The 23,517-nt window shown below is 42.5% G+C and overlaps 1 protein-coding gene across 3 annotated transcripts in view; it reads right to left on the bottom strand.

Annotated features, from left to right (window-relative positions):
* Positions 1–23,517, bottom strand: part of adamts2a (ADAM metallopeptidase with thrombospondin type 1 motif, 2a) — a 130,903-nt gene that overhangs the window by 28,652 nt on the left and 78,734 nt on the right. For all 3 annotated transcript variants that reach the window (XM_058063076.1, XM_058063074.1, XM_058063075.1), the window contains exon 4: positions 8,071–8,276. In XM_058063076.1, coding sequence (XP_057919059.1) covers positions 8,071–8,276 — 206 coding nt within the window. The remainder of the gene's footprint in view (positions 1–8,070; positions 8,277–23,517) is intronic.

The following is a 23,517-nucleotide window of genomic DNA, read 5'->3' as shown; positions in this document are numbered from 1 at the left end:
AATCCATCTCCGAGACACAACAATAGCCAGTTGTTCTCTTTACGAATGACTTTTCCGAAAACAATAGCCACGTTTACATGGACACAAATATTACAATTCTATTTGGATGCTGGATGCTAGATAAGTGAGGGAACTAGATGCTAGATAAGTGAGGGAACTAGATGCTATATAAGAGCGGGAACTAGATGCTAGATAAGTGAGGGAACTAGATGCTATATAAGAGCGGGAACTAGATGCTAGATAAGTGAGGGAACTAGATGCTATATAAGTGAGGGAACTAGGTGATAAGTGAGGGAACTAGATGGTCGATAAGTGAGTGAACGAGATGGTTGATAGGTGAGGGAACTAGGTGGCAGATAAGTGAGGGAACTAGATGCTAGATAAGTGACGGAACTAGATGATGGATAAGTGAGGGAACAAGATGCTAGGTAGGTGAGGGAACTAGATGGTTGATAAGTGAGGGAACTGGATGGTTGATAAGTGAGGGAACTGGATGGTTGATAAGTGAGGGAACTGGGTGCTAGATAAGTGAGGGAACTAGATGGTTGATAAGTGAGGGAACGGGATGCTAGATAAGTGAGGGAACTAGATGCTAGATAAGTGAGGGAACTAGATGGTTGATAAGTGAGGGAACTAGATGCTAGATAAGTGGGGGAACTAGGTGATAGATAAGTGAAGGAACTAGGTGATAGGTAAGTGAGGGAACTAGGTGATAAGTGAGTGAACTAGATGGTCGATAAGTGAGTGAACTAGATGGCAGATAAGTGAGGGAACTAGATGGCAGATAAGTGACAGAACTAGATGCTAGATAAGTGAGGGAACTAGATGATGGATAAGTGAGGGAACTAGATGCTGGATCAGTGAGGGAACTAGATGGTTGATAAGTGAGGGAACTAGATGCTAGGTAAGTGAGGGAACTAGATGGTTGATAAGTGAGGGAACTGAATGCTAGATAAGTGAGGGAACTGGATGCCAGATAAGTGAGGGAACTAGATGCCAGATCGGTCGGTGGCTAGCATGTGCGGTTAGCAGACAGTCCGTCTCTGATGAAATATGCTCCTGTTTGTAAGTACAAGATCCAATTTTTGGGAGCTGGCCTCATCCCAAGGTCACCATGCTTCCCTTCTGAACATTCATTTTTGATGCGCCCCCCTTTGCAAGCGGAATAGAATTCCTGAGTGCTCTTTAATGCAGTCGTGCTGCTCCGTCCTCCACACAGCTTGGAGGTCAAAAAGAGCCGTTTTGTGTCAGAGGCTAATTACAGTCTGCATTTATTCCTGTTCTACTTTGGTCAAGGCACACTTCCAGATGGGGGCTGCTGTTTCCGCTAAAACCACTTCTGTTATTCCAGGGCTGTTTAATGTTTCATGTTGGCTATGTCAGGTTCAATTCCCCCTCCCGAAAAAAAAAAATATTTATTTGTCATCTTTTAAGGCAATCGGGAGATACTTTAATGGGAAGTTTTCCCATGATGTAACACTTGTTAAAGCAACAATGCAATGCAGTAAATTGCATCCAGCCGTTTGCGGTTAACAAATGTTGCACGCTTATCGGATTTTTCCCAACAGGCTGCTAAAATTTCCAGATCGGCACCAAACACACCACAGCGGTGCTTTATGTTACTTGAATTATTTGTCTCTCATCTATGCAAACGCTTTTTCTGCTCTATCCACGTTCCTTCTCGGAGAATGCATCCTTTCCTTCTTCCTTTTAAATTCCTCCTCTGTTCTCACTTTGCGACATTCCTCAATTCCTTCTCCCGCTTTTACCTCGCCGGGTGCCTGGAGTGTGTATGCGTGCAGCATGTCCATCAGCCATCTCGTTATGGCGATGTCTGTTTTTACATCCCTTTGCCTCATTAGGCAGCACACACAGTCAACTCAGGCCAGCAGGCCTCGACTCCTACACCAATTTGCCGTGTGTATGTGCATACTTTCTTTTTGACGTTTCGTATTCTATTTATGTAATATAGATCAGAGGCTCTCGGCTGGTTTGGCCACGGGACGTACCATCAATCAGCACTTAAAGACGAGTGGCAACCGAACAAAACCGAACACCAATTTCTCCAAAAAAAAATTATTTAATAACCTCTAAGTTTCATTTCAGGAATAATACCTTTTTTTCCCCACAAATTATTCTCACAAAAAGTGTCTGTGAAGGTTTTCTATTTTTGCCCCGCCAAGGTTTGGTCTCTACTTGCTAGCTCAGAAGACAGCTAGCATGTTTACTTGAGTTCCCTCACTTATCGAGCCATCTAGTTCCCTCACTTATGTAGCCATCTCGTTCCCTCACTTATCGAGCCATCTAGTTCCCTCACTTATGTAGCCATCTCGTTCCCTCACCTATCTAGCCATCTAGTTCCCTCACCTATCTAGCCATCTAGTTCCCTCACCTATCTAGCCATCTAGTTCCCTCACCTATCTAGCCATCTAGTTCCCTCACTTATCTAGCCATCTAGTTCCCTCACTTATCTATCACCTAGTTCCCTCACTTATCTAGCATTTAGTTCCCTCACTTATCTAGCATCTAGTTCCCTCACCTATCTAGCCATCTAGTTCCCTCACTTATCCATCATCTAGTTCCCTCACTTATGTAGCCATCTAGTTCCCTCAGTTATGTAGCCATCTAGTTCCCTCAGTTATGTAGCCATCTCGTTCCCTCACCTATCTGCCATCTAGTTCCCTCACCTATCTTGCCATCTAGTTCCCTCACTTATCGAGCCATCTAGTTCCCTCACTTATGGAGCCATCTAGTTCCCTCACCTATCTAGCCATCCAGTTCCCTCACTTATCTAGCATGTAGTTCCCTCACTTATCTGCCATCCAGTTCCCTCACTTATCTAGCATCTATTTCCTTCACTTATCTGCCATCGATTTCCCTCACTTATATGTCATCGAGTTCCCTCACTTATCACCTAGTTCCCTCACTGATGTATCACCTAGCTCCCTCACTTATCTAGCATCTAGTTCCCTCACTTATCGACCATCTAGTTCCCTAAGTGGGTTAGGCAGATTGCTGCGTCAAAAAACAAACCAACCCAAAAATCTGTAAGCATTGAAAAATAATAAAATACTTCGATTATTAATTCATGATAATGATTATGGCTGCACGGTGACCGAGTATTAGTACAGTAGTGTACCCCGCCTCTCGACCCAAGACAGCTGGGATAGGCTCCAGCAACCCCCTGCGACCCTCGTGAGGATAAGCGGTAGAAAATGAATGAATGAATAATAATTACGATGTCTGTCTCATGACTTAATATTATTTAAGTATTTATTACATCGAGTAGGCTGTATTTATTGTTGCTAAATATTCCTTAAAAAGACTTTCATCTGCAGATGACACATCAGCGAGTCCTCACGTATACAATTTGCCACCAGTGAGCGTCTGTGTGATTTAGAGGAGGCTTTTCACAGCTTGTCGACATCTTTTTGGGCGCCCGCACGGGGGGAACGAGCTCGGGAAGACTTAAGACGATAAGAATTTGACTTCTCTTTCTGACAAGCGCTGCGTGAATATCTGACGAGCAGCCTATTATTACCTACGCTGGCTTTAATGACTCTTACCACTTCATAGTCGGACTTATGACGAATTTTTTTTGCGGCTCGTTAAAAGAGAAGAATGAACAATTAGCTGTTGGCAAAAGGTGCTTCCTGTATTGTGAAGGCATAAAAGTCATTTTAATATACAGAAATTTACATGAGCAAGCCACCGCGCGGGCACACACACATTCCTTCCGTCATTATTACCGACGATTCACATCCTAGCAGAGCGTGAGTAACACTTTGTAGCGCCTCTCGAAAGGTCTCGATTAACGGACGAGACAGACGGATCACCATTGGCTGCTCCATCCGTCAGCATGATGCTCATCAGCACACAATTTGGCATTTGCGCACGTGATTATTTCTCCAGATTAAAAGTTAATCGTTGCACAATAAAGCTGAAGAATGCAGCTTGATTTCCGCCCATGTTAATAATTAACGAACTGAACGACTCATTGTAGATGGGGGTATGACCACCAGATTCGGTGGACATGCTTGCTCACGGTGCAACGAGACAAAACTCACATTAATCGACGACTATCGACGCTAACCAGCAACTAAACCCTAAACATTACACGTAACGTCAGAATGTTATTTCCGAATGCCCGCAAGGCATGCCGGGTAGTCCAGTTGCAGTAACAATATCCATCTGTCAGCATGATGCTCATCAGCACACAATTTGGCATTTGCGCACGTGATTATTTCTCCAGATTAAAAGTTAATCGTTGCACAATAAAGCTGAAGAATGCAGCTTGATTTCCGGCCATGTTAATAATTAACGAACTGAACGACTCATTGTAGATGGGGGTATGACCACCAGATTCGGTGGACTTGCTTGCTCACGGTGCAACGAGACAAAACTCACATTAATCGATGACTATGACAAACAACAACTAAACCCTAAATATAACGTCAAAATGTTATTTCCGAATGCCCGCAAGGCATGCCGGGTAGTCCACTTGCAGTAACAATATCCATCCGTTAGCATGATGCTCATCAGCACATAATTTGGCATTTGCGCATGTGATTATTTCTCCAGATTAAAAGTTAATCGTTGCACAATAAAGCTGAAGAATGCAGCTTGATTTCCGCCCACGTTAATAATTAACGAACTGAACGACTCATTGTAGATGGGGGTATGACCACCAGATTCGGAGGACTTGCTTGCTCACGGTGCAACGAGACAAAACTCACATTAATCGACCACTATCGACGCTAACCAGCAACTAAACCCAAAACATAACACGTAACGTCAAAATGTTATTTCCAAATGCCCGCAAGGCATGCCGGGTAGTCCAGTTGCAGTAACAATATCCATCTGTCAGCATGATGCTCATCAGCACACAATTTGGCATTTGCGCACGTGATTATTTCTCCAGATTAAAAGTTAATCGTTCACAATAAAGCTGAAGAATACAGCTTGATTTCCGGCCATGTTAATAATTAATTATAATTAATTGCTCACGGTGCAACGAGACAAAACTCACATTAATCGACGACTATCGACGCTAACCAGCAACTAAACCCTAAACATAACACGTAACGTCAAAATGTTATTTCCGAATGCCCGCAAGGCATGCCGGGTAGTCCAGTTGCAATATGAACTATGAACAATAAGAATATGTTAACTCTGACGTCCTCATATTGAAATCAAGCAAAAATGCAACAAGCATGGCAAAATATTGGAAGAAAGTACCACAAACTACCCAGCATGCCTTGCGGCGGCGGGCATATTAGGGTATATGGGCATTTTGTGTATTTATTTGTATGGTTACTTACTATTGTTTTCTGGTACACAACGGCACTGGTTAAGTTATTTCGACATAATGGAGCCTGATGTAGAAATCAAAACAGGAAGTAAACTGCGACGGCCATTTTGAACTACCACGAGCATATCGTTTTAAATGATTCAGCCCATCACCACGGTAACAACCACTGATTGTATCCGCTGGATATTCATCATCGGCGATGAGATCATAATTGTCATTAGTCCGCCGATGCAAGTGAACGCCACATGAACAAAAAAAGAGGTGGGAAAAGAGTGGGAAGTGGAATTTACCTGTGCCCACATTCAATGCATAGAGTGAACTGCACATGAACTTCTCAGAAGGAATTTCGTTTAGTTGAGTTTTAGATTCAGATTTCCGGGGGTGTGCGTCTTTGATGTCCTGCAACACAGCGGTAGCCCCCCGCCCACGCTCCTCGCACGCCCGATACACAAACACACGCTCAAACATCCACTTGATCAAATAGTTCATCTTGACCCTTGGCTTTCATTTGCAGTCAGTCAGAGTGACACCGAGGGACACACGGAGGTTGGGATGTGGGAGGGTGTGGGGGGTTGGGGGGGGGGGGGTAATTACACAGCAAACGGAGGGAAATATCACATGCAAAGCACACAGCAATCTAATCCAACAGGTCACTCGTCTGCATTGGGATGCTCTCCAAGGTGCTAACATCCACACGGAGACATGAACAGGACAAACCAAAGTCACCAGGGAAAGCGGAATGGAAGGATGGAAAACCATTTGGAATGTGAATACCAACATGCTACCAACTTGGCAGACATGATACCAGCCAATAATATCATCAGGATGCTAAATTATGGTAAAATTGATAAGAACTTAGCAAAAAAGGATTGCACGGTGGTCGAGTGGTTAGCGCAGCTAGGAGACCTGAGTTCAATTCCACCCTCGGCCATCTCTGTGTGGAGTTTGCATGTTCTCCCCGTGCATGCGTGGGTTTTCTCCGGATACTCCGGTTTCCTCCCACATTCCAAAAACATGCTAGGTTAATTAGCGACTCCAAATTGTCCATAGGTATGAATGTGAGTGTGAATGGTTGTTTGTCTATATGTGCCCTGTGATTGGCTGGCCACCAGTCCAGGGTGTACCCAGCCTCTCGCCCGAAGACAGCTGGGATAGGCTCCAGCACCCCCACAACCCTCATGAGGAAAAGTGGTAGAAAATGAATGAATGAATGAGTTCTCCTATTTTGTGTGGAAGTGGTAACTTTTTGGCTTCTTATTTTGTCTTTCCCCACCCTCGGCCATCTCTGTGTGGAGTTTGCATGTTCTCCCCGTGCGTGCGTGGGTTTTCTCCGGGTACTCCGGTTTCCTCCCACACTCCAAAAACATGCTAGGTTAATTATAAATAAGTATGAATGTGAGTGTGAATGGTTGTCCTGTGATTGGCTGGCCACCAGTCCAGGGTGTACCCCGCCTCTCGCCCGAAGACAGCTGGGATAGGTCCAGCAGCCCCTGCGACCCTCGTGAGGATAAGCGGTAGAAAATGAATGAATTAATTAGTTCTCCTCCTATTTTGTGTGGAAGTGGTAATTTTTGGCTTCTTATTTTGTCTTTCTCCACCCCCGAAGAAAACTGGGATAGGCTCCAGCAACCCTCCGCGACCCTTGTGAGGATAAGTGGTAGAAAATGAATGAGTTCTCCTCCTATTTTGTGTGGAAGTGGTAACTTTTTGGCTTCTTATTTTGTCTTTCCCCACCCTCGGCCATCTCTGTGTGGAGTTTGCATGTTCTCCCCGTGCATGCGTGGGTTTTCTCCGGGTACTCCGGTTTCCTCCCACATTCCAAAAACATGCTAGGTTAATTAGCGACTCCAAATTGTCTGTTTCCCTGGCGATATATCGCCCATCGTTTTGGATGTTGACTGACGATGCAAGGTAGGCAGGAGTGAGGAGGAAAAAAAAGGTGAGGTGGGATGGGGGTTTGGGGGGGGGGGTAAAGAGGGAGAAGGCGCTCCCATTCTCAAGAAAGCAAAGCAAACTTCCAAGACGAGCGTCGCAGAAGAGCGTGGGAGGCAGCCATTATTTATTTATTTATTTATTTATTTCTGTTTATCAGGCTGTCAGTAATTTATTCCGGATGCGCTGTTTTAAAATATAGCTTTCCTATCACCTTGCCATCTTTTCCTCCCCACGCCCACAGACCAGGAAGTGGGGGGGGGGGGGGCGCTATGTATTCCCTTCTATTGTCAAACACCAACAAGTAATAATGGAAGACAGAGAGACACGAGTCGCTTGTGTTCTTCTTCCTCGAGTGCCGAGCCGAGACAATGAAGGTGTGGCAGAGTTTGCACAGCACGCCGCCGCCGCCGCCGCCGTTGATGCCGTGCAAGCCTGAGCTAACAGCAACACACATGTTGCAAAACTAAAAAACACTATGTGGTAGGTTCAAGCCTACACGAACACTCATGTGGACTCAAAAGGACGCAAAAGCCTGATGAGATAATGCGTGGAAGCCCCTCAGAGCACAGGGCTCAATGCCGTGGCCCACTCACACACACACACACACACACACACACACACAAATGAAATCTCATCATATTCCGATGAAGAAGAAGAAAGGATTACCCGTGGCTGATTGCTAGACGAGAACATGTGGGAAGGGAATTGAATCCTCATTCACTTGTTTGTCTGTCTATGTCTGCCTCATCTATGTTTGACCTCTCTTTGACTTACTACCTGTTCAATTCCAACGGAACAGTACAGTAGAGTACAGTACCACTTACTATGTTCATGAGCGTCAGCAGGTACTTCTGGACGTGCTCCTTCTTGTGAAACTGCACCACAGAGTCGTCGACGCCGAGCAGAACCTCGATGTTATAGGCCCGGTCCATGCTCTGCCGGCGAGAACGTCCTGCTCGTGTGTGGTTGATGCTCTGTGCCACACCTTGATAGAGAGACTCCAGGTCCATTAGACCACCGAGATCTGCACCTGGATGCACAAAGGGAAGCATTTAAGGAAAGGATAGGCAGGCTAAAGAATCACTGATAGGACACAAAACGGCCATGGAGGAAAGATAAAATTCATTCATTCATTTTCTATTGATTATCCTCACAAGGGTCGCAGAGGGGGTGCTGGAGCCTATCCTAGCCGTCTTCGGGCAAGTGGCGGGGTTCACTCCGGACTAGTGGCCAGCCAATCACAGGGCACATATAGACAAACAACCATTCACACTCACATTCATACTTATGGACAATTTGGAGTCGCTAATTAACCTAGCATGTTTTTGGAATGTGGGAGGAAACCGGAGAAAACCCACTCAGGCATGGGGAGAACATGCAAACTCCACATAGAGACGGCAGAGGGTGGGGAAAGACAAAATAAGAAGCCAAAAAGTTACCACTTCCACACAAAACAGGAGGAGAACTCCATTTGTTGAAATATTTTGATTTGCATTCAGTACGGGAAATGTATTGGGTTAGAGTGCGTTGTACGATGCTAACTGAGGTTGCTAGCTGTACCTGTGCAACTCATTTTGCACCGTTAGCACTCGTGCGTCAATCAAAGCATTTTTGCGTCTTGTGTTTGCTTTCTTTTCCACCAGTTGACACCATTTGTGTCTGTAACATGGCAGGGCTGTCTCACAGATCGGCTGCTAATCAACCAAATATTTCCAGTCCTGTCTGACTAAACGCAGCAGATGGTGCTTGCTAAACACATGCATGAAGACAGCCCCCCCCCCCCCTCCCCCCCACCTCACACAGAGGTTGAACGCCCTGATCTTTTCTTGGCTCGCTACGAACTGGAAAAAATGTAAATTGCTCAAGAATCCCCGTACAGTAGCTTGGATGTGTCCGAGTCACTGAATGGGTACTTTGTCTAACAGCTATGCCAGACGTTGTTATTTTTATTTTTTTTATTTTAATTTCACCATCAAGTTTTTTTCTGAAGGCGTTAAAAAGTAGCACGGAATAAAAAGAGACGAGATAAATGGTGCCGTCTTCTGACCCAAGGACTTTCACTCTCAAGCTGCCTTGCATATATGGAAGCTTTGCAAGGATAGGATAAGATAAAATAAGATATGCTTTTATTCGTCTCTCAGTGGGGAAATTTGCATTACACAGAATCAGTTAAGCAGCACAAAATACACAATATAGCAAAATAAACAATATAAACAACCCAAGTATTAACAAAATCAACCCAGTTATATACAAATACAGTATGCAGATAATATGAAACGAGATGAGATATATGACCAGTCTATATATACACTATGAGATCTTGCTGGTGAGTTAATATGAGGCATTATAGAAATACTTCACATAGAACTTAATATATTGCATTTAGAGACTTAATACTGCTTACAGTCCAGGGTGTACCCCGCCTCTCGTCCGAAGACAGCTGGGATAGGCTCCAGCACCCCCGCGACCCTCGTGAGGATAAGCGGTAGAAAATGAATGAATGAATGAGTTCTCCTCCTATTTTGTGTGGAAGTGGTAACTTTTTGGCTTCTTATTTTGTCTTTCCCCACCCTCGGCCATCACTGTGTGGAGTTCTCCCCGTTTTCTCCGGGTGCTCCGGTTTCCTCCCACATTCCAAAAACATGCTAGGTTAATTAGCGACTCCAAATGTGAGTGTGAATGGTTGTTTGTCTATATGTGCCCTGTGATTGGCTGGCCACCAGTCCAGAGTGAACCCCGCCTCCCGCCCCGAAGACAGCTGGGATAGGCTCCAGCACCCCCGCGACCCTCGTGAGGATAAGTGGTAGAAAATGAATGAATGAGTTCTCCTCCTATTTTGTGTGGAAGTGGTAACTTTTTGGTCTTAAAATGTGGTCTCCTCACAAAAAAAATAAAAAATAAAAAATAAAAAATAAAAAATAAAAAATAAATAAATAAATAAAAAATAAAAAATAAATAAATAAATAAATAAATAAATAAATAAATAAAAAATAAAATAAAAATAAAAACGACAAAAACAAAAAACAAAAAAAGCCAAGGATGAGCCTCTCAAATTGAGCTATAAATCATCGCCATAATTGGGGCTCGGACTTGTAACTCTAACAAATACACACAATTGAAGAATAATGTCGATTGTGAATGAGACCAACAGTTTGCACTGTTTTGAGATGCAAGGGTGGGGTGGGGGGGTTTATTAGGGCGACCAAGCAAGACCTGCCATCTTGTCTCCCAATCAGCAAGGGGCAAGTCGCTTTTCCCCATCTCCCTCTCTCATGCATCCATGTATCCAAGGCAACGGGTCCTCACCAGTAAAAACAACAAGCATGTGGCTAATATTGGCTCCCGACTCCGTAAGCAGATTCAATCTGGAAGTCTGAATATGATCCCATGTCTGCCCACACCCACGGTGAGTGACAGAAAACCCACACAGACACAGAACCAGAAAAAAACCGGGTGGCAGGAAAAATTACACAGAGAAGCCGACTTAACGAGCCCGGAGTCACAACCAGCAGCGTCTGTTTTTTTTTTTTTTAAAAAAGGCAAATATGGATATTTTTACCTTTTTCTTATGTAACGTCGCGACACAACACACATAGAGAGATGATGTTGTGTTCCGGCTTTGCCTTGAAAAACGCCGATGAAACAATACAGAAGGATTGCGTAACGCGGGGCCGCATCTGTCCGTTAATTGAACAGAGGAGGTCGACGCCTCAGAGTGGCGCCTCCATTGTGGAAATGCCGAGGTTCAGGTTATTCAAGGTGAAAAAGGTGTCGACCTGCTACCCAGACACACGAATGATTCCAACATTCCCATCCCATTGCACTCTCCGATCCCTGCTTACACTCGCTAAAGACATGCTCCGTCGATGTCAAAATGGAGAGTTTTCCCGGGAAAATGAAGAGGAATTGCTGCAAAAAAGAGAGAGAGATATATGTGGAGGCGAGAGGCACGGTGATGGATGACAAGGAGAGATGAGAAGAGAGACCACAAGGACCTCGGGGTGCTACTGAGTTCCGCTTGGAGCTCCTGCAGTGATGGAGGATATCGCTCACTTGTAGAACATCTGTCTGTCTGCTTGACTGCAGGCGAGGAATCGGGGCATACTGCTGAGGTTTCTCACAGAAATATCAAATATCGCAGCCACGTTAGCATGAATAGCTCGTTTTCACGCCACGGTATCGAACATGTGGTTAAGTAGTTAAAATAAATGACCGCCAAATAATGCGACTTATACTCCAGTGTGACTTATGTATGTTTTTTTCTACCTAATGATGCATTTTTGGCATTGTGCGACTTATACTCCAGTGCGACTTATGTATGTTTTTTTCTACCTATTTATGCATTTTTGGCAATGTGCGACTTATACTCCAGTGTGACTTATGTATGTTTTTTCTACCCAATTATGCATTTTTGGCATTGTGCGACTTATAGTCCAGTGCGACTTATGTATGTTTTTTTCTACCTAATTATGCATTTTTGGCCTTGTGCGACTTATACTCCAGTGTGACTTATGTATGTTTTTTTCTACCTAATTATGCATTTTGGTCTTGTGCGACTTATACTCCAGTGCGACTTATGTATGTTTTTTTCTACCTATTTATGCATTTTTGGCGTTGTGCGACTTATACTCCAGTGTGACTTATGTATGTTTTCTTCTACCTATTTATGCATTTTTGGCCATGTGCGACTTATACTCCAGTGCGACTTAAGTATGTTTTTTTCTACCTATTTATGCATTTTTGGCCTTGTGCGAATTATACTCCAGTGTGACTTATGTATGTTTTTTTCTACCTAATTATGCATTTTGGTCTTGTGCGACTTATACTCCAGTGCGACTTATGTATGTTTTTTTCTACCTATTTATGCATTTTTGGCGTTGTGCGACTTATACTCCAGTGTGACTTATGTATGTTTTTTTCTATCTAATTATGCATTTTTGGCCTTGTGCGACTTATACTCCGGAGCGACTTATGTATTTTTCTACGTATTTATACATTTTGGCATTGTGCGACTTATACTGCGGAGCAACTTATGTATGTTTTTTAATTTTAGTTTTAGCTGTTGAAGATGAACTATATACGTAAGTTTAAGTATTTTTGATTTTAGAAATATGGAGTTAGTCTGTTCAGGTTCCAAATAGATCCAAATACAGAACATTTCCTCAAGCTATGGTCCGGGTCAGTGGATCCCGTTTCTCACACCAATAGTCATAGAACTCTATTTGAATAAAAGGGGTGAAACACCTGCATACTGACCATGCCACCCGCCTTGTGGGATGCCACATTCTTCATCGCTAACGCAGTACATAGCAACATAAAACACATCCAACCATCTTATCTCAACAGTCACGCTAGCAAACCATTTGCCAACATCATTCCTATTTCTTCTCAGGTTTCTGCCATTCATGTCTGAACTACGCCTCACATAACAAGTCCTGCATGCACGCTAACACCTCACACACCCTCCGCCTTAATATTCTCATTCAGGTAGGGTACGGCGCACAAGCCTTATTAGGACACAAAAGGTTCTTTCAACCTTTGCAAAATGTCAAGAATGTCTAGTTGCATACAAGGAAGAGGTGAAGGAGGGGGGGGGCAACAACAGCAGTGAGCAAGAGAGAGAGAGATGAGTGATGATAATTCAGCTTAGGCCAAATCATACTACAGGGTTCGAGTGCCTGTTTGGCAGTCAGGTGTGAAAGCCTCGCTTTAATCCGCATTCAAAAGCTCCACAGTAGAATGACTTGGTTTGACCTCACACTGTGGTTAGCCGGTCAACCTTCAAGTTGGCATGCAGTCCAATGTGAGCCTGCATCTGCATTGGCGCTGTTCGTATCGGCATCAAACCCCCTGGGGCGCCTTCCAAATATGTACATACATGCATCATACGGAAATATTTCTTCTGCTCAACTTAGGAATGTTATTTTTATTATTAATTCTTCATAGCGCACAGACCTCACAGAAAATTGGATTTCTCCTCCTATTTTGTGTGGAAGTGGTAACTTTTTGACTTGTTATTTTGTCTTTCTCCACCCTCGGCCATCTCTGTGTGGAGTTTGCATGTTCTCCCCGTGCAACCCTCGTAAGGATAAGTGGTAGAAAATGAATGAATGAATGAGTTCTCCTCCTATATTGTGTGGAAGTGGTAACTTTTTGACTTTGTCTTTCCCCACTCTTGGCCGTCTCTGTGTGGAGTTTGCATGTTCTCTCTGTGCATGGTGGGTATTTTTTCCGGGTACTCCGGTTTCCTCCCACATTCCAAAAACATGCTAGGTTAATTAGCGACTCCAAATTGTCCATAGGTATGAATGTGAGTGTGAATGGTTGTTTGTCGAAATGTGCCCTGTGATTGGCTGGCCACCAATCCAGGGTGTATCCCGCCTCTTGCCCGAAGCTGGGATAGGCTCCAGCACCCCCTGCGACCCTCGTGAGGATAAGCGGTAGAAAATGAATGAATGAATGAGTTCTCCTCCTATTTTGTGTGGAAGTGGTAACTTTTCGGCCTCTTATTTTGTCTTTCCCCACGCCCGATGACAGCTGGGATAGGTTCCAGCACCCCCACGACCCTCGTGAGGATAAGCGGTAGAAAATTAATGAATGAATGAGTTCTCCTCCTATTTTGTGTGGAAGTGGTAACTTTTTGGCTTCTTTTTTTGCCTTTCCCCACGCCCGATGACAGCTGGGATAGGCTCCAGCACCCCCGCAACCCTTGTGAGGATAAGCGGTAGAAAATGAATGAATGAGTTCTCCTCCTATTTTGTGTGGAAGTGGTAACTTTTTGGCTTCTTTTTTTGCCTTTCCCCACGCCCGATGACAGCTGGGATAGGCTCCAGCACCCCCGCAACCCTTGTGAGGATAAGCGGTAGAAAATGAATGAATGAGTTCTCCTCCTATTTTGTGTGGAAGTGGTAACTTTTTGGCTTCTTATTTTGCCTTTCCCCACCCTCGGCCATCTCTGTGTGGAGTTTGCATGTTCTCCCCGTGCATGCGTGGGTTTTTCTCAGACAACTTTATTTGGAGTTTGGATCATAACACTGCGGCTTCGGAACAGACAGTTTGGACTAGGAACGCATGAGTGGATACACTTTCCACAGAACAAGTGGACGGATACGTGTGTCGGACTTTTACCATTTTTTGATTATTATTGCAAATCGAGACATGTCTATTCAACTTTTTTGCTCAGGCACATTTCAGACTTCAATTTTGCTGCAATTAATCATATGCCAAAAAGCCAAAATGGCTTTTTGCATGTAAGGAATGGCTCACCGGGACACTGGGGGGAGTCGTTGTTCTCTATAACACCCCCTCTTACACCCCCTCACCCCCCACTTACTCCTCTGCAGCCACCCTCCCGGTGTACTTCTGACAGACAGACAGTTATGTAAGAGAAAAGAGCTAAAGGTTGCCTCGTCTACCAAACAGCCAGAAATCCTCTCTAAGGCGAGGCTAGGTGGCCCCCTCCATTATGAAGGCTGCTTTTATGGAATATTAAAAACCATCTTGTGCTCAGCTTCGGAGAGGACACACAGAGATGGATATAATTCATCATCTTAAATACCATAGATCTTAGGGCATCTGAAAAAATCTCATCAGTATGATCAAACTCAAACTTGGCGATAAACTATCCTAAAGTCAAGCGCTTATTAATAATCGGGCAAAGTTCATCGTTTGATGTATGAATAATTATCATCCTCTGCTGGGAGCTGTCCAAATAGAATTGCTGAATGTTAACCCACATGATTATGGGGGAATGGATATTATATAGATACTGTATATTACACTACAGCACTCTAGACTCGGTTCAAATATGATTGACAGCATAGCATGTTGCTACCGGCCCACATACTAGCATCATAGCCACTCATCATAAAGCATGGCCCTGAGGTACATATGTACCCAAAACCCAGCCTTGTAAATTAATTACTGTGCTTGTAAAACCGTCATTCTATTGAATGAACCGAGCAATTTTACTTTATTCTAGTTTTATTGAAGCGCCTCACTTCTCTTTATTGTATAGAAACCATCACAACGCTCCTCCTGTCCTCATTTGTCCTTCCTTCCCAACATCGCCCCTGGCAATGTCCTGTTCCTGTCTGCGCTGTGAGGTAGTCAAAGAGCAGCCACCTGAGACGGTTAGCATGACGAGGCCGAGAGCCGCACATCTGTCAAGTCCAATTCCGAAGAGGGTGAAAGGTGGCACAGGAAAAGAAAACCGTAAACACACGAGTTGAGGGGAAAGTAAACGACCACATTTTGTTTGCTAAATTGTGACGTACGGTGTACGTATACATGCTAACCACTCCACCACCGCGCGGCCAGTATCAAAAACAATCAACTTTGTTCTCTCTCCATAGGTATGAATGTGAGTGTGAATGGTTGTTTGTCTATATGTGCTCTGTGATTGGCTGGCCACCAGTCCTCTCGGCCGAAGACAGCTGGGATAGGCTCCAGCACCCCCGGCGACCCTCGTGAGAATAAGCGGTAGAAAATGAATGAATGAATGAGTTCTCCTCCTATTTTGTGTGGAAGTGGTAACTTTTTGGCTTATTTTGGCTATATTATTTTGTCTTTCCCCACTCTCTGCCACCCCTTTTTGGAGTTTGCATGTTCTCCCGTGCATGTGTGGGTTTTTTCCGGGTACTCAGGTTTCCTCCCACATTCCAAAAACATGCTAGGTTATTGGCGAAATTGTCCATAGGTATGAATGTGAGTGTGAATGGTTGTTTGTCTATATGTGCCCTGTGATTGGCTGGCCACCAGTCCAGGGTGTACCCCGCCTCTCGCATGTAGACAGCTGGGATAGGCTCCAGCGTCCCCCGCGACCCTCGTGTGGAAAAGCGGTAGAAAATGAATGAATAAATGAGTTCTCCTCCTATTTTGTGTGGAAGTGGTAATTTTTTGGCTTCTTATTTTGTCTTTCCCCACCCTCGGCCATCTCTGCGTGGAGTTTGCATGTTCTCCCCGTACATGCGTGGGTTCTCTCCGGGTACTCCGGTTTCCTCCCACATTCCAAACACATGCTAGGTTAATTGCCGACTCCAAATTGTCCATAGGTATGAATGTGAGTGTGAATGGTTGTTTGTCTATATGTGCTCTGTGGTTGGCTGGCCACCAGTCCTCTCGGCCGAAGACAGCTGGGATAGGCTCCAGCTGCCCCCATGACCCTCATGAGGATAAGCGGTAGAAAATGAATGAATAAATGAGTTCTCCTCCTATTTTGTGTGGAAGTGGTAACTTTTTTGGCTTCTTATTCTGTCTTTCCCCACCCAAGACAGCTGGGATAGGCTCCAGCACTCCCCACGACCCTCGTGAGGAAAAGCGGTAGAAAATGAATGAATGAATGAAATGTTCATCTGGAGTCTATCCGAGTCATCCTCTCCTTCTGCATTTACTGGCTTTCAACACCTGCACGACAACCCCAAAACAGCCGCAGGTGGACCAGTTAAAAGTCCCCACAGGCCCCTACAGGTGGACGCCATCTGCTTCCTGAAGCACAGACTCCGTGACCTGCTTTGGCCTTCATAAACACCAATTGATTGACACCGGTTCGTTGATTGACAACCTTCAAGCCCTCCAACCTTAACAGGATAATAAATAAACAGACATCACACAAAGCAATGTACGCTTAAAGAAACCAACAACTCGGCTATTAGAATAAAAGTGTTTAAAGCATAAAATATGCGTACATATTCGGGCCAGACACCCAAGCACAGATGGAGAACTCTTCAATGGCACAGAGCTCCGAGCCAGAAGGGAGAGAATTAATAAGGCACCACAGTGTATCGGTGTTACTAAATTGGCAGGGTTTCATAACAAAGTCTCTCAGAGCAGTTATCAATTAGAAACAATTTAAAAAAGCCATTTATCATTTAGGTGAAAGTGATACATCATTATCAAAATGATCACAGCTTGTAGCGCTCATTAACCCTTAGATGCACGAGTGACTGGACCCTACACTCTTCCATTATCAATGCGTTTTTATGCCAATTTTGCCATTTTGGTTAGGAATAATCACTTGTATGATATTTAGTATTATATTTAGTTTTTCTGACAGCCAAAGTTGATAAGAATCAAAGGTTCCTATTGGATTCCATAGAAAATGCATGCGGGTCATTTTTGACCCACTTATGGAAGGTTGGGGTAGTAACACAAACACTAAAATTTCTTAAAATGCATAAAAGGTAAGTTAAAAATGTGAATGGCATGATATCAAAAACATGTTTTTTGAGGAATACCTGGAATATGAAATAATAAATTGTTTTCATTTTTTTCCTTTTTTTCATTTTGACCCACTTATGGAAGGTTGGGGTAGTAACACAAAAACTAAAATTTCTTAAAATGTATAAAAGGTAAGTTAAAAATGTGAATGGAATGATATCAAAAACATGTTTTTTGAGGAATACCTGGAACATGAAAAAATAAATTGTTTTCATTTTTTTTCATTTTTGACCACTTATGGAAGGTTGGGGTAGTAACACAAAAACTAAAATTTCTTAAAATGTATAAAAAGTACATTAAAAATGTAAATGGCATGATATCAAAAACATGTTTTTGGAGGAATACCTGGAATATGAAATAATATTTTTTTGTCATTTTTGACCCACTTATGGAAGGTTGGGGTAGTAACACAAAAACTAAAATTTCTTAAAATGTATAAAAGCTAAGTTAAAAATGTGAATGGCATGATATCAAAAACATGTTTTTGAGAAATACCTGGAATATGAAATTATAACAATTTTACATTTTTGACCCACTTATGGAAGGTTGGGGTAGTAACACAAAAACTAAAATGTCTTAAAATGTATAAAAGGTAAGTTAAAAATGTGAATGGCATGATATCAAAAACATGTTTTTTGAGGAATACCTGGAATATGAAATGATAACAATTTTCATTTTTGTCATTTTGGACCCACTTATGGCAGGTTGGGGTAGTAACACAAAAACTAAAATGTCTTAAAATGTATAAAAGGTACGTTAAAAATGTGAATGGCATGATATCAAAAACATGTTTTTTGAGGAATACCTGGAATATGAAATCAGAACGCCGCCAATCAAAACACAACGGGAGCAGATTCGGTACGGGAAATAAGGGGCGGGTGAGGATAGCGGGATGAGAAGAGTTTTAAAGACAAGCTGTGAAGAAACTTGGAGACATGGCACACAAACAAGCTCATGCTTAGGCCCTTGGCGAGTGTCAGCGTGGCATGTGTCTGCTCCAGTAGGAAGCCATGTGCTACTCTCGCTGTGCACGCTTTCTACTGACACACATTTTATTCTACCCGCAAAATATGGACGGTACCAGCAAATGTTTACATGCATAGCATTTGCAATATTCAGCATTCACCACATAATCACCTTTGCATTCATATTACGAAAATAAGCCATTTAAGACATAAATAAGACTCGTGTGTCGTGGTTACAAGAAAAGATGCACCGTGAGAAAGCAGCCATACACAGGACAGTATGTTTCATGCACATGGATGATCAATGCCGCTTCTTCCATGCATGTGTAACCTAAGATGGGGGTGGGGGGGTGTCCTCCCCCTCCGTCTCTCTCCCTCCCTTCTAATGAAGCTCCAATGTAATCAAATCACAGTCCACACAGACAGAAGGCAAACAAGGGACACTGGGGCTTTCTTGATGTATATTAAGATAGATAAATATTCATATTTGTCTGTTAAACTGTATGATACATTTATATTTTTTTATGATTCAAATCGATTAGAATATTTTGAATATTTTGAATTATTTGCAGATGAGCTACATCAAAAGCCATTTAGGGAAAAATACTGCATAATTAAACTATTTCTATTTTCACTTTTTAGGTTTGAATGGCCGTGGAGTTTGCATGTTCGGGGAGAACATGCAAACAAAGGGTGCACAGGTACAGTTAGCAACCTCAGTTAGCGTCATACAACGCACTCTAACCCAATACACTTCCTGATAAGAATGCAAATCAAATTTCTGACATCCAAATATTTCCACAAATGGAGTTCTCCTCCTATTTTGTGTGGAAGTGGTAACTTTTTGACTTCTTATTTAGTCTTTCTCCACACCTGAAGACAGATGGGATAGGCTCCAGCACCCCCCGCGACCCTTGTGAGGATAAGCGGTACAAAATGAATGAATGAGTTCTCCTATTTTGTGTGGAAGTGGTAACTTTTTGGCTTCTTATTTTGTCTTTTCCCACGTCCGAAGAGAGCTGGGATAGGCTCCAGCACCCCCTTGACCCTCGTGAGGATAAGCGGTAGAAAATGAATGAATGAATGAGTTCTCCTCCTATTTTGTGTGGACGTGGTAACTCTTTGACTTGTTATTTTGTCTTTCCCCACCATTGGCCATCTCTGTGTGGAGTTTGCATGTTCTCCGAGGTTTTCTACGGGTACACATTCCAAAAACATGCTAGGTTAATTGGTAACTCCAAATTGTCCATAGGTATGAATGTGAGTGTGAATGGTTGTTTGTCTACTATATGTGCCCTGTGATTGGCTGGCCACCAGTCCAGGGTGTACCCAGACAGCTGGGATAGGCTCCAGCACCCCCCTTGACCCTCGTGAGGATAAGTGGTAGAAAATGAATGAGTTCTCCTCCTATTTTGTGTGGAAGTGGTAACTTTTCGGCTTCTTATTTTGTCTTTCTCCACCCTCGGCCATCACTGTGTGGTGTTTGCATGTTCTCCAAGGTTTTCTCCGGGTACTCCGGTTTCCTCCCACATTCCAAAAACATGCTAGGTTAATTAGCGACTCCAAATTGTCCATAGGTATGAATGTGAGTGTGAATGGTTGTTTGTCTATATGTCCTCTGTGATAACTAGCTAAATAGCCCGTGCATCGTTACATCACTAAGAATACATTAATCATTAATACTGCAAAAAAAAAGCTCAGCCTAAAGTAAAATTATTAAGTGGTTTGCATTCATTACTTTATACTTTTAGGCTAATCCCACTTGTACTAAGCAATAATCCACAAATTACATTCACTATGAAGTAACCCATAAGGCCCAGTCCAGTCCGCAGGGCAAACACAGGCTGCTCTACATCCTCTGAGGAGATTTCATTAAAAAAAAAAAAATTTATTAGAAAGGAATATTTTCCATGCCCTTCAAATCTCGGGGCTGGACTGTCTCATTCTCCTCGCTCGGCGGAGCAAGTAATACCTACTAATCCCAGACGCAGTGAGAGGCTCGGGATGGGAGAGTATGAAAGACTATTCAGCCGAGTTGGGTTTTTTATTTATATATTTTTTAAATGAACATGAAATGATTACTGATGTTGCATTACGGAGGTACTAAATGAAATCATGCTGAATTGCGAGTAAACTTGTATTGTACATTTCTTAGCTAACCTTTGAGTGTTACTTTGCTGTGTGATGAATTTAGCCCTCTTTGTCAGATGACACCATGAGTCAGATTGTTATATTATATAAGAGCCGCAAGGTCCTCACAGGCTCGTACCGGGATGCGTGAGTGTGGCCGCAGCTTATACACCCAAATTTACATTACCACACAGAAATATGAAAAAGAAAGGAAATATTCAAAATTAATTTTCCTTTAAGCACCAAATGAAATCATGCTGAATTGTGAGAAAACATTAAAAGAGTAAACTTGTATTATACATTTCTTAGCTAACCTTTGAGTGTTAATTTGCTGTGTGATGAATTTAGCCTTCTTTGTCATATGACACCACGAGTCAGATTGTTTATATTGAGTAATGGCCTCCGAGCACATGTTTGGCTCGTGTCAAAGATAAGAGCCGCAAGGTCCTCACAGCTTGTACACCCAAATTTACGGTACAACACATAGCTTGAGGTGTGCATTTAAATGCATCATGTCGACTTATTGATTGGTTACACGCACAAAATCTGACAAAAAGTAAAATTTCTTAAAATGCATAAAAGGTACGTTAAAAATGTGAATGGCATGATATCAAAAACATGTTTTTTGAGGAATACCTGGAATATGAAATCACAAAAATCTTTCATTTTTGTCATTTTTGACCCACTTATGGAAGGTTGGGTTAGAAACATAAAAACTAAAATTTCTTAAAATGTATAAAAGGTACATTAAAAATGTCAATGGCATGATATCAAAAACATGTTTTTTTGAGGAATACCTGGAATATGAAATATTTTTTTTTCATTTTTGTCATTTTTGACCCACTTATGACCGACTACAGAGATGTAGTGTAAAAATGATATTATAAACATAATCTGCTTTTCTGATGGAAAATGAAAGGAAATATTCAGAATTAATTTTCCCTTAAGCACTAAATGAAATATTAATATTACTATTACTATTAATATTAATTTATTAATTATTAATTATTCAATATAACAGTCTGACTCACAGTGTCACCTTACAAAGAAGGCTAAATTCATCACACAGCAAATTAACACTCAAAGGTTAGCTAAGAAATGTACAATACAAATTCTCTATAATATTAATATTAATATTAATATTAAAAGAGTAAACTTGTATTGGTACTTGTATTGTACATTTCTTAGCTAACCTTTGAGTGTTACTTTGCTGTGTGATGAATTTAGCCTTCTTTGTCAGATTGTTATGTAATATTCAGAATTAATTTTCCCTTAAACACTAAATGAAATCATGCTGAATTGTGAAAACATTGAGGGTTATTATGAGAGCAGACATGGAAACTGATTACAGCTGGAAAGTCCACACACACCAAGACACAAAGATGGAAATGATCTCGCCAATGTCAGGCACCGGCTCTGGAAAGTCATACATGAGGTGCAAGAGACGCACCAGTTCTGGACACAACACACACACACACACACACACAACACACACACACACAGCAAGAGTAAGCACAAGCAGACAGGAGTATCTGTTGGGTTGTAATGGAGAACATGACATCCCCCCTGCTAAGAATAGGAACTGCCAGCCAGGAAAGAGCAGAGACGAGGAGGTTGCATTTGGAAAGGGAAGTGATGTGTGCTGCGTGTCCTTTAGAAACCATGACTCAGCAGATTGCAGTTCCATGCAAAGTCACAAAGAATGCATTTGACACAGTTTGTTAAACAAAGGCAAAAAGGCTGATTAGGATGCGGATCTTCTATGGAAATGACATATAGACAAACAACCATTCACACTCACATTCATACCTATGGACAATTTGGAGTCGCCAATTAACCTAGCATGTTTTTGGAATGTGGCAGGAAACCGGAGTACCCGGAGAAAACCCATGCATGCACGGGGAGAACATGCAAACTCCACACAGAGATGGCCGAGGGTGGGGAAAGACAAAATAAGAAGCCAAAAAGTTACCACTTCCACACAAAATAGGAGGACTCATTCATTCATTAATTCATTCATTTTCTACCCGCTTATCCTCACGAGAGTCGCGGGGGTGCTGGAGTCTATCCCAGCTGTTTTCGGGCGTGGTGAAAGACAAAATAAGAAGACAAAAAGTTACCACTTCCACACAAAATAGGAGAACTCATTCATTCATTAATTCATTCATTTTCTACCCGCTTATCCTCACAAGGGTCGCAGGGGTGCTGGAGCCTATCCCAGACAGAGATGGCTGAGGGTGGAATTGAACCCTATATGTATATATGTATATGTATATATGTATATATGTATATGTATATGTATATATATATATATATATATATATATATATATATATATATATATATATATATATATATATATATATATATCTGCCTTTGTGACGGAAAATGAAAGGAAATATTCAGAATTAATTTTCCCTTAATCACCCTGACCAACGCTCACCCATCCATGGCCGCCGTCACCGTGGCGACTGTTCGCCCGACTACGCCTGATGGAAATCACCTTATTAGCGCTGTGCTAATGTCTACTTTGGAAGCATGGGGGACACTCCGAGATTTTAATTAGCTTCTTCTGTTAATATTCATTCTTTAAATACAGGCTGCGACCCCCCCCCCCACCACAGCTGGCCTGCCACAATATTAGTTCAGGAATGTGGATATGCAAATGAAGCCGCTAATATTTCCGTATAAACAGAAGTCACGTGCAAGGCAACATAATGATGCAAAGTTGGTAAACACGGCAAGATTGTGACATTTTGTGATGACACCAATATGTCACCTGAAATCCCTCGTGCATCCTTTTTTTTTTCCCGGCACTCTAATGAATCCATTCAGGTGGCGTGGATAAAAAAAATTGAGCATGTATGCCAGTAAACAGGAAAGAAGAGTACCGTCTTTTTCAGTCGGGGGGGTTACATAAGTGCCGTGGAGACAATTTAGATGTCAAATGTGAAGTTT

This window comes from Doryrhamphus excisus, chromosome 23, assembly GCF_030265055.1.
Source record: "Doryrhamphus excisus isolate RoL2022-K1 chromosome 23, RoL_Dexc_1.0, whole genome shotgun sequence".
Classification (NCBI taxonomy): Eukaryota; Metazoa; Chordata; class Actinopteri; order Syngnathiformes; family Syngnathidae; genus Doryrhamphus; species Doryrhamphus excisus.
Note: the sequence above shows the minus strand (reverse complement) of the source record. Positions and strands in the feature narration are given on the sequence as shown.